The sequence below is a fragment of the Columba livia genome, chromosome 4 (assembly GCF_036013475.1).
Source record: "Columba livia isolate bColLiv1 breed racing homer chromosome 4, bColLiv1.pat.W.v2, whole genome shotgun sequence".
Classification (NCBI taxonomy): Eukaryota; Metazoa; Chordata; class Aves; order Columbiformes; family Columbidae; genus Columba; species Columba livia.
Genome location: NC_088605.1, coordinates 75,486,404 through 75,503,601, shown reverse-complemented (window position 1 = coordinate 75,503,601; position 17,198 = coordinate 75,486,404). Strand labels below are relative to the sequence as shown.

Here is a 17,198-nt window from a genome sequence, read left to right as displayed (position 1 = left end):
AATGTATTTTAGCATTTTTATAGACCGGTATCTCAGAAAATTATATCTTTCCAGCTTCACCAAGATATACATGAGGTGTCCCTACTTCGTTGCTTACTGAGGTATCTAGAATGGCAAAGTGAAATTTAATCTCAACAAATCTCCTAGTTTAAAAGGATGAAATGCTCAGCTCTGTCCTCATGGGGAGACCAAAGCCTCAAGAAGATAAATTCCATGAAACAGGAAAAAAGGTGAAAATAATGATGTTTCCATCACCTACTGTTTCTACTCCTTTTCAGAAAGAGCCTGCACAGAAAGGAACAATTTCCCAGCATATTCGCGGCCTGGGACTGCAGAGCGGTGACACGCTGTTAAATGCCGTGAACACTCAGGGAAGGCAGGATGTTGGCTTTAGGCTCAGACTCTTTTTCCTGTTTATACTGCGAGCCTTTGAAAACCAGCAGCATCTTCTCTCCATATTTATGGATTATTCCCTTCCTGAACAACCGAAGCTCTTGGCCAGAGGGACGTTGCAATTGATTTTCACAGACAACTTTCATTGACTAGGTTGCTATGTACTTTCTGACACATGCCTGACCCTGCATTAAACAAATACAAGTGGCTTTTCCAGGATGCACATTTTTCACACTTTCAAATTACTTTTCAGTTAATTCTATTACACGCTCAGTGAACAGAGATGTTGCATGCTATATTTTTTTTTGTTTGTCTTAATGGAGTGCAGCTCCAGCCCTTGAGATGACATAGTAATTCCAGAATAAGACCAGTGCGCTTAAGGGAGAAAAGAGAAAGAAGAGAAGGATAAAAAGAGTAGAAGTAGAAAGTGGATGAGTAGGGGGAGAGGAAGAGGGACAGAGAAAGAGAGAAGCTTTCCTTAATGTGCTAGGTATGGCTAGTCATGCTCCAGTTGTACCTGTTATGATAAAATCACTAGCTTCAGGTATGAAGATAAATAATAATATAACTTAACCAGAGCGCTTTACATGCTTCATTAACACCTCACCTTTCCCAAAGGTGTCGGCACTCACTTTTTGTACCATTTAAAACTGAAGACTGCATTGGTGACAAACATGCAACTACAGCTGCAAACAGAGCTGGAGAGATGGAATCTTTTGCCCCTCTTAAATTTTAGATATCCTTGATTTTCTGGATTCATAAATACTGCATGGAGCCTACCTTGCATCCCAGTCTTATTGCACATTATATAACCAATAGAATACTTACCAGCCAGGTTTAAAGTATATTAGGAAAGAACTATTATATTGCCAGTACAGATTCAGTTCTTTGAAGGCAAATCTGTGAATATAGATGGGTATTGGCATATTTGAGTCCACAGTTTAAACCAGTGATCTTGTAGACCAAATGACATCACAAAGTAAGGTATATACTCCACATCATATGCCTGAGTTTCTAACAAAATAGTTGTGAGTTACCTGAGAAATGTACAGAAATCTGTGAAATTCGAAATGGACAATTTTGCAGAGAACACACTTGTTTCTATTTGAAAATCTGCAGCTTGAAGGTCTAACATGTCAACCCTTAATCCCAAGGAGTCTAAGTGATTTGCCTGTGCCACAGCTGCCCAAGAAGCCCAAAACGGGGAACAAGAGGTTAAAAAAACCCCTTCAGTATAATACAAAGCCATTTTTCAGCTATAAGCACATAAAAACTCTGTGGAATTTACTTACTTAGACTGTTCTAAAATAAACAATGAAGACTCCAGAAAAATCAGTGAATTGATTGTTCCTCTCACTCCAAAACATGGTAAGAAAAAGAAGCAAACTATATTATTAGGACCTTTGATGGAAATTTGGACACCTGGAAAGAAGTGTCAATTGATATAAAATAACTTGCATACACATACCATGATTATGTATTATGTAGAAATTAAATGTGTAGGTATGGCAGTAAACAAAAGTTACTTAACCTCCGAGATTTATATCTGGATGTTTACACAGGAGGTAACTCCTCTTTGAGGATTTAACCATGTAATACTATTACAAGAACAAAAGAAGAAACAAGCTCTAAATGGAGAGTTTTAACTGACAGAGAGTTCCTCCTGTAATGTGTCTGTGAAAAGCTTTATTTGGCTGGAAGATTTCTCTTCTCTCATTACAAATTGTTAGACACAGTGACGGAAATATATAAGCATGCTACAAACCCAGCTTCTGATGACCTTTTCTCACAAAATGTGTTTTTGCTGAGGTGAAAACAGTGGAAAAGATACAATTCCGGATGATAAATTTTGTCCCCATTACACAAAACAGGATTTCATCATGTGAATGAGAAATGGGAATCCCCACCGTGACTACTCTATTACAAATAAAAGAACCTCTTTGAAAATTAATGAGCATTAAATATTTGTACAGTCAAAAGCAGATCTGTTTTCAGAGAACTGGTTGCCCTGTGTTCCTGGGGTCTAAGCTGGGAATGATTCAAAATAAACACTGAGGTTAGTAGCCATGAATAACAATGATGAAATATTAGGGTTGAGATGACCACTTCCAACCTCATATTACCAATCTGATTACATGATACGCTAAATACACAACTGTTCCTTTGTTAAGAAACAGCAGCTTTATTATATAATTGTAGAGATACGTATTTTCAGCTTTGCAGAAAAGGATCTGGGCGGCCCCATGGATACCAAGTTGACCATGAGTCTGCAATGTGCCTTTGTGGCAAAGAGGGTGAATGGCATCCTGGGCTGCATTAGACAAAGTATTGCCCGAGGGAGAGGATCCTTCCCCTCTGCTCAGCACTGGGGAGGCCAAACCTGGAGTACTGGGTCTAGTTCTGACATGGACATCCTGGAGAGAATCCAGCAAAAGTCCACAACTATGACTAGCATCTCTCCTACAGTGAAAAGGCTGAGGGAGCTGGGTCTCTTTAGCTTGGAAAAGAGGAGACTGAGGGGTGACCTCATTAATGTTTACAGATATGTAAAGGGTGAGTAGTCAGGAGGATGGAGCCAGGCTCTTCTCAGTGACAACCAATGGTAGGACAAGGGGTAATGGTTCAAACTGGAACACAAGAGGTTCCACTTAAATTTGAGAAGAAACTTCTTCTCAGTGAGGGTGCCAGAGCCCAGAATGGGCTGCCTAGGGGGATTGCGGAGTGTCCTTCTCTGCAGACATTCAAATCTGCTTGGACAGCTTCCTGTGTAACCTCATCTGTGTGTTCCTGCTCTGGTGTGGTGATTGGACTGGATGAGCTTTTGAGGTCCCTTCCAATCCCTAACATTCTGTGATTCTTTGAAAATACAAAGCCTAAGCGTTCAGAACCCAAATCTTTCTCTCAAATGGCAGAGACTCCACTTTTCATCACCCAAACACCGAGAGCACAGACACTCACATGCGATACGGACGTAGGCTTTCCGGCTCTTGGTGGTGCCCGCAGAGCTCCAGGCAACGCACTGGCACCAGTAATCTTCGGGCCCAAAGAGCTCCTCGACTTGCTGCCGGGAAATCTCGATGCTCACCTCTCGGACAATCAGACCTGTGAGGGTACAAGGAATGCTGGTCAGTGTCGTGCTGACAGACAGAAAGAAGGAAGCATCGGAACAGAAGTCAGCTTGCAAAGTCGTGAGACTTCACAGCTCTCTACCAGTATCTACTTGGCAACACAGACTGTTGTAAGGATGAGAAGGAAAAAAAAGCAACACTTTATCTGCCTCATAATATAAGTGGGTGAATGAAAAACTAATCACTGTGATTTTGACTTTTATCACATACTGCAAGTATGTTAGACAAATAAGAGGACCAGCACTTCAGCTGGTATAAATTGTACCATGTCCCTAGTATGATTTACAACAAGTGATGATCCAGCTCAGTTTTATTTGCGTATGAACATCATAAAACCGCAGTGTCATTCAATTTATATGACTCCCTTAGCGCTCCTGTATTTCATCACATTTTTCTAGATAGATACAGCACAGGGAGAAGTCCTGTTCACTCTGACACTGAACTGCCCAGGAAAAGGGATTTTACCACCGTAGAAAATGTCCCAGTACTCTGTAATGATGGGCATACATGCTGCAGTACGGCTATTGCAAGCTGCCAGTTTGGGGACTATTACTGTCATATGTACTGCAGATACTGTGAAATTTTTTAGGTGATTTTATAATACACTGCAATGCACTTAAGTGCCTGACGGTCTCCCTGGCCCTGCCCTCCCCAACACATCTCAGCACAACCCCAAAAACCTGCAGTCGCACCGATGCTGATGGTGGCCCACTCACTGTCCTTCCCAGCAGACTGATATTTGGCCACATCTCCCACACTGCGCTCTCTGCTGGGGAGCTGCTTTGTTGCTTCTAAGTGCAAGGAACTATCGTGGTGTCTCTGAGACCACTGCAACAATAGTTAGTAATGTTTTGATCCTCTAATGACAACTGCTGTATTTTGTACTGACACAATCCCTTTCTCTGCCTCAAAATGCAGCATCTGGTCAAAACGTTTCTTATTGCAGCCAAGATACTGGTGGGGGTGGGAGAGAGCACTTACACTTCTTGTCAGCGTATTCAGTCTTTGTTGCTGATGTCAGAGTATCAATAAACTCCTGTCTGTCTTCCTGCAGAATATACACTCTTGCCAACAGCCCTGAATAAATAAATTCCACATACAAACGTGTAGTAGAACTGATTTTCTTTTTCATTTCAGAATTGCCAGGAAACTCAGCTAAAAGATTCTTGGATCACAGCGTGCACAGTTTTTCCCTGTCACCAAGCACCAACGGGCATCTCCTTGTGCTTGAGCACAGCCTTGAGCCCACGGAGACCAACCACCCTCCTGCCACACGGCTCACAAGGTGGTATTCATAACGTCAATGTCCCCAATTGTGCAGCACGGCGTGTTCCTCGAGCGCTTGGAAACCAGGCCAGCCCTTTGATTTGCCTCCAGTCTCACAGAGGCTCCATTCAGGGAGCCAACGATTAATTACTGTTTGTACACACTTGTGCGCTGCCATTGAGGCTGCATGCTGTTTGCATCCAAAACTTGGTTAACGACTTCGCAGCAGAAAGGAATTCATGCATGTAATACCGTAGACCTCTCTGGTGGGAATGCCTTCTAATGAGATGCATTTTCCTGCTAGACACTATCACAGCCTACCTCCCTTTTTATTTCATTATCCTTGACATCTTTAGCCATTGAATAATCAGCTGCTTTGGGGGAAACACTTAATAGCTTTCCTCCTTGAAATGAAACACTCAAAATATGGCAACCGCACTCCAAAGAATGGAAATCAAAGTGGTGCACAGGCATTTGATATGCAGTGAACACTGTGTTACAAACGTGTTTTGCTTTGATGAGCTAATTTGGCTCCAAAAGGAGTCTGAGGGATACCTTTTGTCCTGTTGAGAAGAGCATGAAGAGGGTGGGGAGGGAGCATGTACATTACATGCATAAAAATGGTTATATTTTCCCAGTGCAACTTCTGCTAACCTAAAGATTGCTCCAGTTCATTCTCAGTTTTTACAGCACTAGCCCAGGGAGCCTTTGAAGGTTACAATATTATGTTTTTATAATAAGGCTGATTATGGCAGAGCTTGATGGAGCAGTGAACTTTGTTACCTGAGGGCTAAAGCAAGCAGGCTCATAATGACAATACTGGTTAATAATGATTATGAAATAGTCTTAACATTCAGGACACAAATGTCATTTTCTGGTAGTCTGCTGAAGGTACAAAACCACATGATAGATAAATAATTCCCACCGAATGCACTGTAGACCTTTTTATCTCTGATGACCTGTGTTGCTTTCTAATTCAAATTGACAAGTTACTCCAGGTAATATCTTTTGGGACAGCCATGAAGTACTGATAGGTATCAGGTTAATCAAAGTAAATTGGCCTTTGATCTTTGAGTAATAGCAACAGTTGTGCCATGAATGAAGAGATTCACACCTTCTTTACATACCAAATAGATGTCAACTCTTTCTGCTTGAAAGCAAAAAAAAAAATTTAAAAAATCATGTCTTTGTCTATAAGGTGAACAAGAGTTTGAAGAGTTTGAATTTCTATAGTTTGAAATTTATCAAACCACGTGGTGATGCCATAAGATGACCTGGGATGTAAGGATCCATGGCCAGAACTCAAAGCTGATTCAACCACCCCTTCCCAGCAATGTCCATTGGCACCTCATTGCATAAACAGCCACATTGATTTAGGAGAAACACCTCACCAGGTGAAAAGCATCCAGCCTCAGACCCTGGAGCAAGCACAAAGTGATGCAGTTCCTCACCAGCTCACAATCCTGTTCCTTCTGCTAACATGCTTCAACATAACCCCTAACAGAGAATCCCTTTCTAGGCTAGATTACAAAAAACCACAGTTTGCTGAGATAGCTCAGATACCAGCTGCCTTATTATGAGCTGCTTCTGCCTCTGCAGTATAGAACAGTAGCTGGAGTCATCAAAAAACAAACAAACAAATAAAAGAAAGCCAAGCAACCCATGTCTCAATATTTCCAGACGATGTGACATGCTGTGCCTGTAGTTCAGACACCTGTTTATTGAATTATTTGATTACAGGTGAGTTTACAACCTCCAAGTCCAGAACTAGAAGTCATTTTATAAAATGAGTCCCTATATTTAGCCTAAATCTATTCAAGACAAGACAGATCAAGAGTTTAGAAATAATTTATGCAGCACAGCCTACCTGGTATTGGCCAATTCCATTTTGCCACAGTGCTAAGTAACAAAAGGTGAACTTCCCACAGAAAATCTCTCTTTCACCTTACCTTCTGTATTAGAAATATATTTAATTTTTCAGTCTAGTTCCTCAAATGGCTCAGCCATACAGCAGGCGAAGATATGCACCACACATGTTTTCTTACAACACTGAAGTTGCACATTTCCAGAATTAATATAATCTCATAGATGGTGGCACAATCCACAACAAATCAAGAGTCTTCCTACTTTAAAGTAATGCAATAACAAGCACATCTAAAGGGAGATAACAGAAATGTGGGCTGCTAGAATGCTTGACATGTCCCTTCTAATGCATATAAATCCATAAAGAGCATCTATATAGTATTTCTAACTTGTACTCTCCCTGTGATGAATAGCTAGACTATGTCAGGGAAAAGCATTTGCTTCCACTGTCCAAACTTGATTTGCATTCAACAAAGTGAGAAACGTTTCTGTAGCCTCTTGCAGCCCATCTGGATCATTGGCTATGAAGGCAGATACATGAAGATATTGGGTCTAATTATCACCACCCTATTTCTGGCAACAAGAAGACTGTGAAGAGAGGTGAGTTAAAATGAAAATGCAGAAAACCAAAGTAATTTAAGCCAATTCTCCAAAATAAATGGTAATTATATCTTATGATTGTTCACTGAAAAAACTCACAGATCCTTAAAAATGCACCCCTAGGTTGCTGGGCTTTCTGCACAAGCATTTCTTTTCTGATCTTGGGGAATAACTGCAGCATTCCCAAGAGGGAAGCAACATAAGAAGTTTTACAACTTGAGTATAGGGAAGTAAAGAAATCTCCATGAAAAAAAAAAAAAAGAGAAGAAATGCTGTCCTCTCTGGGTCCTGAGTATCCAGATCTGGATCTGCTGGGTTATAAAAGATGCCACAGATGTTGCTCAAGGCTGGGGTATTTATACATGCAGATCAGTCTGATTTAATACACTTACCTAAACCTGGCACCAGAAAAAGACATTACATGGGTGGAATTTCACTACAGAGAGGTCTAAAACCCTGTAGCTGTTAGAAGACTAAACAAACCAGTCCAAGATATCGTTTTACCCCTAATAGTTTTCTGTCCTGTTGAGTATGGAGGGTGGCTTACAAGAAGGATCAAGGCATTTAGCATAATCTGTCTGCAATTATGTCTCAGTCCCACAAATTAAAGAGGTTCTTCATGAGTGACAATTCTATGTATTTCATAGCACAGCAGATACAATTATTCATTTCAATAAAATAAACGTATCCCTGAGACTAATACAACTTGGGCTCTGAAAAGGAGTAGGAAGGAGCTAGAACTTTATTTATTTCTGTATTTTCATGTTAATGAGGGGTTAATGGGCAGAGAGAGGCTGTCTACTATTAATGTGAGCAGGCCAATGAGTACAAGGGAGAGGCACCATCTGATGGTTTATATCAACACAAAATTACTACCCCTCCTGGAGCAAAAGGAAGCATGAAGAGGGAATTGTGCCTTATATACATGGTATTTTATTATAAACTGTGTCCTAGAAACATAATCAAGCAGAGACACACTTCATTCACACGGTCTCCAAGCACTTAGCTGGCTATACAAACCGTGGGGTAGATCATCTGGTCTTCAGAGGCAGAAATGTTATCTTTTTAAATGTATGCAAATGTAATGTAATTGTATGATATTATGGTAGATTATTAGCAACTGCAATAATAACTCATGGGTTCCATATTGCACCTGCCGAATTGGCAAATTTCCCGATGATTTTAATAGGAGCAGATCTGCCAGTCAGACTCATTTCTTTCTAGAGGGAAATAAAAACGTCTTATAAGGTTCTGTAACTGAAGATGACTACTGAGGACAAGGAATAATCACTGTAAATGTCTGAAAGCAGGAGATTATTATCAATTAATCAAATGTAATTACCCATGCTGGAATCAGTCCAGGTCACAGAGGCAGCATCTCCAACTCACTGGGCATTGTTCTGCCAAAAAGTTATTTTGATGTATTTTGGCTGCTATAAATGTTCGACATTTGATATTAATACCTTGCATGTGTGAAAATATTCCTCAGGACTTTGATAGAGCAATTTTTGTGGAAGTATTATACTGACATGTGTTTGACCCTCTGGCACAACACTAAACAGGAGCTATTTAGTTGCAAGACTGAGCTGCACTAAGAAACTGCACAGATAATTTGTTTATTTTCTCTGTAAGTAGAAGTTCAAGATATTTCTATGCTTTCATGTGCCCAAAAGGTATTTCATTAATTAGTGATCACATAAACCATAGAACACGTTTCTCAAGGAGATGGAACTTTGTGACCTACTGGTCTGGAAAAAGACATTACTAATACATGCACATAGATTGCAGGTGTGTTGCAGCCGCTGTTAAAAAGTATGGAAATACAGCCCATTTTCATGCAGGTGACTTGTAACCCGTTAGAAGTAAAAGTTACTCTGCACGTCCACACAGCACATGCTGTTATAGAATCAGATTATATGGCATGCAACTTAGAAAACGATGGCGTGTCCCCATACAGATCCCCAACCTAGACACACAGAAAAATGTGGTGGCTTGCATAGTCCTAAAATAAATCAGTGCCACTTTGAAACAGTCTATGCTTTCTGATTCACAGTTCCATTTTCTATTTATTAGGAGTAGGAGAGTGAAAGAATACTTTATGAATGTTGCTCAGTCAGGACAGATTTGAGTAACATAAGTATCCATATCTTTTAATGCAAGATGAGGGTGGAAGGAGAATCCTGATACCAAAAAAGAAAACGGGAATGTCGCAATAATTTCAGGAGGGCTTGGATTATCTCCACAGTATTTGGCAAAAAGGACGAAAGTATTTTCAGTTCTCATAGTTCCCATCTGTCTTACATTTCATACAAAGCTTCGTCCAAAAATGCTTAAAACAGCATCATATTTTTTGCTTCACGAAAGTGGCCAAGACCATACACCAAAGTGGTATGATGATAAACAGACTTAAAAGGTAAACAGAGTGCTTTCCTATTATGCAGTCCTTTGTCATTAGGATGTTCTCTGATGGCAAAACTTAACCGACCAAAGCCAAAAATGATGATCTTTTTACTTACCCATAGTCCAGGATGACCTCTGTGATTTATTTAATTGCTCATCACAGGTGCTATAAACAACCTGTCTCTGCAGCAGAAGACTGAGCACTTTACTTGGTGAAATAACTTTTTTACAAAGGTAAAAATACAATCAGTGCTATCTCAGAATTGAAATTTATTTACCTTCTTTCAGAGATAGATCCTTTGCAGTGAGAGAGAAATTCCGCCCAAATATATCAGACTACTTAAGATATGGAATTTGGTGTTTAAAAAATGAATAAATAGGCTATGTACAAGAAGAATGGCTTCAAATATTAAAGTTCTCGCTGAGAAAAATGTACTCTGTGCATCCTAATGGGACAGAGATGATAGCGTAACGGCAGACTTGGCCTATAGCTTATTTTCTATATGGAGTAGCTGTAATCTTAACAAAAGATAGATAGACAGATAGATACCTAGAGATAGTTTAAAAGAGCAACAGCTTTAACACCCCCTAATCCTTCACGCTGTGATTGCAGGGACCTGGTTTTGCCTCAGTGCTGCGTGTCTGTAAATTGTGGCTGGCTGGTGGTACGAAACAACCTTAAGATTACAAACAATTTTCCACAAATATTAGCTTAAATATTCAAATTAAAGGCTTCCAGATATTTTTTCCCTCTTCGTAACTTTCTCTTTAGGAAAGAGATACATTCTTAACCCAAATGAATACAAATGAAGGTAATAGCCTCATGAAGTCAAGCTTGCACTGGTTTGCATCAGTTAGCTATGGTACTTAATTAGCAGCTAATGGTAGTGAGTTAAGCTGAAATCCCAGCTCCCCTACTATTTTTTAACTCACTGACTTCCACAAAAATTCCAAAGAGTTGCCTTCAGAGGGGTTTTACTTTGAGCTGGAAATAAAGAGCACACATTCAGTTTGGGTTTTATTCTCTTTTAGCGAAAACAAGGCCTTTTTGTTCTTTTCCCGTTAAAATCTGATGGACCGAATCGTGTAAGATGCAGGGAAGATTTCAAAACAGAGCTCTTGAAGGCTGGTGGAAAGCCAAGTGTGTGCCATGGTCCCTGCCAGCATGGGGAAGGTAAAATAGCCCCTCTGCTGCCTCCTCCCCCGGCCAACCCCGGCAGCTGATCATTTTATATAAACCTTGAACTATGGTTTAATACTTTAGAGCAGCACTGGATTGCTTGTTCTCAGCTTTTAAACAGTTCAGAGACAAGGGAAAAACATTCCCCCTCCTTCTTTTTTTTTAATGGAGGCTATTTTCTAGTTGATGGCATTTTTTGATAATATGCACAAATTGCTCCAAAACGCACTGTTCTCTTCCACATGTAACGTGTGCCTATTGTTGCTGCTCATTTTTTTTTCCTGGTACAAAAGTAATAATCATGCTCCAGTGTAGCAGATCTCCAAAGAAAACCTACCACAAGCATATATTTATGTTCAACCCTGGGCATCATTATTTCTGAACTCGCACAGGCTGAGGTCTGGGAGCAGAAACAAATGTGCCTTGAGGCATCTTGACCCAAGGCATCCTGACACTGAGCAGCGGTACCCGAGCAGTTCTCTGCCAGGCTTGTGCTACTTACAGGGATCAACCATAAAGAAGTCGTCCACATAGGAAAGCATGAGTATGAGCTCCAGCTTTTGGGTCAGAGCCCAATTTTTCCTTCTTTTGGCTGAGGCACGTGCAGCTGAGAAAAGATGTTGTTTTTTTTGTGTTGTGTTTTTTGTGGTTTTTGTTGTTTTTTTATAAGGGCCGGGAAAAAAACATGGCAACGGTTCATGTTTTACTTCAAAGCCGCAGTTGAGACTTCACAAAGAAAATCTGTGCACTTTTTATTTCTGGTTCAGAGGATTTACATGCTCTTTCTAATGATCTGGGCCTTCAGCACTGGGTAATGCTTCCCAGTCCCCAGCTTAGTGCTCATGCAAAATTGAAGCACTTTTGAGGCAGTTTAGAGCCTACAGATGAATCTCAATGCACAGGCAGAAAGGAATAATGGTTGTTTAGCACTTCACTAGAAGAAGCTGAGGAAATTATGAAAAGAAAGAAAAAAATAATCTATTGAACTTCAAACATCTGGGAAAACAACTGAGAGCATCTGAATTTTGAGCAGCATGTTTACATTCCCTTTCCATAGTTGTGGGGGGGGGGCAGGGAAATGAACAATAAATGGGTTTGTGTGTAAATTTTTATATAAAAATATACATCAAGTTGTTTTATGTTACTGACTTATGTGTGTGTGTATATATATATATAAAATATGTATCTGCACATGTACTTGTGCACCACACCCACCCAGTGTGGTTCTGAGAAGCAGAGACAAGGCAAAAATGCCTTATTTTCCATGAACTTGATGTGATGACACAGTTCAGTGGCTGGTGCAGCTATTGTGGGAACAAGGACAGTTGCAACGTGACACAAGAGGTCACTCGGGAGCCTTTCTCAGCGGTTGTTTTCCTGCTTTTTTAGTCCACAATGTGCAGGAGCAGCAGATAGGGGGAGAAGTGTAAAAGCCCTACTGTTTTTTGGCCAGCGTTGTTGTGCATGACAGGGATGGCATTTCACAGCCGACTTTGGGATCTTGAAAAAAGAAACACTTAAAAGAAAAAGAAGAAAACGGCAAGCAGCTGCTTTCAAAGCAGCTTTGTCCAGTGTACTGTCAAGTGAAGTGACTTGCACCAGAGGTGAAGTGCTGGGAATTTAATGTCTGCTCCCCCATTCAGTGTGTTTTTCAGGGCTGTGCCAGGGCAGCATCAAAACACCAGGAGATTTTTCTTAGTTTGTAGAGAATGACAGAATCATGGCAGGAAGGTGTGCGAAGAGGCAGCCTGGTGGTCACAGAAGGCATTTGGTGTGTATGTGTTTAGGAATACAGCACAGCTCATGATCCCCACCAACTACAACAAGGCAATGGGAATGCAAACAAGTTGCTCTGCAGATCCATGCGACTTTGACACGAAAAAAGACCGTCTTCATTATGTAAGTAAATGCTTCCAATAGTATTCTTGTGATTCTGGGTGCCTCTTTCTTTTTTCCTGGCTATCCACCCAGATTGAATTCCCATATTGGTTTCTACCTTAGCTGAAGAACAAAAGGATTAAAACTAAACCCCAAAGTAAGCCTGATCCACTTCTAGGCATCGTTATTCTTCAGGCCTGGCAATCCCTGCTCCTGTTCAGAGGAGGGTATGGCAACCAGCCCAGGTGCAGTGTCAGCACTCATTACAGAAACATCATTATACAAGCCACTGGGAAGCAAAAAGCAGTAATCAACCAACTGAGATCCTCTCCAAAATAAAAACCTGTGAGCAAATAATAGAAGAGGCCATGAAAGCCTAAAGATCAGTATTCAGAGGGAAGAAGCAGCATGGAAGAGTCTGACAAAAGATTCCCTTTCTGCTCTTGCAATCAATATATGAAGAGTGATCAGAAGTTATGAGGAATTATGAAAGGCATCCCATCAATACCTGATGAGAAAGAGCTGTGCATAACCCTGCCAGTGAATGGCAGTCCTGCCGGTACCTACCACATCAAGTTGCTCACTTATGTACGAATCTGGAATGCACAGGAATGACAAAATTAATACAGTAAGTGAACCCAAAAAGGCAGCACAAAATTAGATCCTGTACAGGTCAGAGTTGCACGTGACAGCTACATCTCTTTCCCTTACACATTGGCAATGATTTGGTACCATACCTGCATAGGGAGAAAAGCCTCAATGCATCTGATCTGTGTGCAATGGTTGTTCCACATAAATGGTTTTAAAAAAATAATTTCTCCAGTCTAGCTTTAAGCAAAATGAATTTTTCTACCTCTCTTCAGAGAATTATTTCACTATCTAATGAGTTAATAGAGAAAAAAACAGAAGATGCTACTCAGGTAACTGAGATCCAAGCTTACACAGACTTCAAGAGACTCAAGACAACAACACTTACATGTCTTGCAGAGTCATCAAGCCCCTAACATCTCTAAACAGGGTTAGACTATATTTCCAGTGACTGAATCAGACTATAACTTATTCTCAACATAGAAAAAGTAAGGGGTAATTTGGACCCTCCATTTCCCTGAATATTTTCAGAGATTTTCACAAAGAAAACACAGACCTATTAGTCCTACTCATTTTCACATTTAATTACTGAAACCTCTACATTATAGGATGGCAAGTGTTCCTGCCCTTGCACTGCTGGTGTGTTACCGACTCTAGGACTTTTGTTTGACCGCACACAGAACCTTGGCTCTGCTGCTCTTTTCTGCCATTCCTGTATCCAGCAAACAGTTGTTTTCCATTTAGGCCAGTGGAGGAAGGATGGAGACGAACCTTTGGGACTCGCTTCCAAATCAAATTGACATTTATTGGCCTTTCAGTTACCAGACCGCCCTCACTGCAGGATCCCACACAAAGGGTGTTGGGCTCCAAAGGAGCCAGTGGACACAGATGGAGAAAAAGAAGCATCGCTGTGCAAAGCTGTGGTTAGTCTGAAGCTGTGGTGGGTAGACTGATGCCTCAAGATGTCTTTCAGGGAATTAATGGGATTACGAGCGTGTAACAAAGGGTTTAATGAAGGAAAAACTTGGAGGCAGTTAAGGTGTAGGCTGGAAACATTCAGATGGGTATCCTCAGACGCTTCAGATGAATGCACTAAGTATCCATATTTGTCCACTTATTACTTTAAATAACTTTATTTCCTGTCTCTGATTTGTTTTTCTAGAAGCCCACAGGAAACCTTTATGACAATTAGGCAAACAGCTGCGGATAGGAAGTGAACGCTGCAATAAGAAATGAATAAATATCCTCAAGCTTTTATCTTTTGGTCCCACTGCACTTTGCAGAGGTAAACAACAGAGGCACTGAGTGATTTGTACAGAGATACACGGTGTATCCACAGAAAATTTGGGATGGGCAAATGACCCTTCCCATGGACCCAGCGTTACTCACAGGAAGAGCATGAGCAGGATAAATGTGCAGGATGAGTCATGAAGGGACAGCATTAGCAGAAGAACAGGCAGGTGTCAATGGCTGTGAACAGGTAAAGATGGTATCTATATGTAATATAATCAGTGAAGTTTAAACTCAAAAGCCTCTCTGTCTTTTGCAGGCCTCTGTACAAAAAGACAATATTCCCAGGGTTTTATTGCCTCCAAATATCTGGCGCAATTCTGTATTCTGTTTATAAAAAGATTATTTCCCTTCTTTAGGTCAGGACTGACCTCAGTGATTACTCTACTTGCTTCAAAAAAAATAAACACCACTTTGAGTTGATATCCGAGAAAATGGTGATTCTCTGCTTTTGCATGTTTGTTGCTTCTGAAGTTTCCAAACATGGTCTCTTTCCATCAAAGTATACTAATTACATAAGATAAAAGTGGAAACTTTGCCTGCTTGCAAAATATGTCTGCAGCAGCTTTGTTGTCGAGTATTCCCTTGATCTGGGCATGCCGGGGACCACGTTGCCAGCAGCTTATTTTGAAGATACAAGCAGAAAGAAGATGGCCTGAGTGACATCTAATATGGCTGCAAGCTAAACATCAAATAGGGAAGAATTGTGGGTTTGTTCATATTTATGTAAGTAAGCAACTTATATTTCCCCACAGAATACTTTGGAGAAACAAAGTTGTCTGCTCTTTTCTACACCAGGTGCAGCCTTTTAGACCATACATACAAAGATGTTTAATTTATAGCATCTTTCTGAAGAGGAAACAGACTAGAGATTACTAAAGAAAATCTGGGTTCTAACCCACGTCTCAAAACTATTAATCGAAGAATTTGGGAAGAGATACACAGGCACATTTTTAAATTTTCTTGAAATGACTTGGATTAGGGCAGAGTATTGAAGGAGCAGAGCTAAAAATTGCCAATACATTGCTGACAAATAACTACTTTGAATCAGGTGCTTGATGTTTGTAATGGATTTGATCCAATGATAAACAGAAAATGAAATTACTTGTGACAACAGTGGAATGAAAACAATCCTTACCTTTGATATGTGGCTTCCCTCACTAACATAACCCCAAGGTATTCTACCCCAGAGAGTCAAAATATTGCAGGCTAAGTATAAGTGGAGCATTTAGCATCACTTGTCATCTCCTTAGAGAAGTTAATACAGATACTGGCCACATTTGTTCGGAAAAATAGCTTTTTTCCTTATCTTTTGGACTCTTGAATAATAATACAGAGAATTAGGAGGTCAAGAAGAAAAAAGAGGCTAAGGAAGGAAGATGTGCAAAGTGGGAAAAGAGCACTAAAGAAAAGATCTGTGGGTGACAGAATATGAGTAAAATGGTATCCCTCTGCATTCCTCTCCCTGAGTTGTGCTTACATGGGGGTGAGGAGCACCTGAATTTTGTATTTGGGCTCCCAAATTAAGTTCTTCAACACCGACATTCAAAGAAGTGCTGTATTTAAAAAGTAGTGGTAGCTTTTCTTATCTATAGCAAATACTAAGACAAACCAGCACAATTGCTCAAAATGAGAGGCTACATGATGATCATTGCTGTATAATCAGAAGTTCCATCTTAAACAACATTTGAACAAGTTGATAGGACTTTTGCCTTTTGGGAAATGCAGCCTTTCAAAACGTTGTGTCACAAATACCAAAATAAATGGCTTTCGTGAGATGTACACACACAGAGGAAGATCAAGTGATAGAGCACTGTGTGCTGGAGAAGAATTTTCTGCCTCTGTACACGGTGCCAGTCTCTGTGGAGATTCCCTCACTGCTGTGTTGGCTACAGCATCTTATAAGAGCTATTTTAAAGGCAAAAGGGCAGATGTCAATCTTTGATCTTTCTGTTGAGAGACCTATTGAAGACTTATCTAGCTGGGTACCCACTCTCTCAACAGGCTGCCCAACACATTGCTGGAGGTAACAACCTGTAGTTGTCAGATCAACGCTGACTAGATGTCAAAAGCTCATTGTCCTCTCATCAAATCCACTCTATTAATGGGGAAAGGTAATGGTGGGAGGTAAGTGTGGGGATCAGAGCAGTGGCTGTGTAAAGAAACTGCAACAAAGTCATCTCAGATTTCTGTCTGCAATGAAGAGTATATTCATCCACCTCAGTGCCATTCAATAAACTCTCTTAATCAGAGGAAAATCTTATTCTGAGCCAGATCCAAACTTGACCATTTTCATTGATTTGTGGAGAGACAGATTGTTGAAGAGGTAGCTGAAGGGAAAGTCCTTGGAGCCATCTGCCCTCCTGGCTGAAGGGAGGGTGGCACTGGGGATGCTCCTGGGGGACAGCAGGTTTTCTGAGAGCCTCCTGCTGAAGGCAGGACATAGAAAAAAGCTCCTTAGCAAAACCTTCCTCAGCAGTGCCTTTCCTTTGAGACTGCACACATAAGCATGTTCGTTTTTTAGTAGCTGGACCCTCAGGCTGGGTGTAAGAGTCCTTATTGTCTTGCTGCTATATGGAAACACAGAGCAGGTCATCAGCAAACTCCTCAAG

The 17,198-nt window shown here is 40.7% G+C and overlaps 1 protein-coding gene across 2 annotated transcripts in view; it reads right to left on the bottom strand.

Annotated features, from left to right (window-relative positions):
* The window catches only part of UNC5C (unc-5 netrin receptor C), a 226,067-nt gene that overhangs the window by 57,211 nt on the left and 151,658 nt on the right, over nucleotides 1–17,198 (bottom strand). For both annotated transcript variants that reach the window (XM_021290742.2, XM_065062383.1), the window contains exon 3: nucleotides 3,352–3,495. In XM_021290742.2, the coding sequence (XP_021146417.2) occupies nucleotides 3,352–3,495 (144 nt within the window). The remainder of the gene's footprint in view (nucleotides 1–3,351; nucleotides 3,496–17,198) is intronic.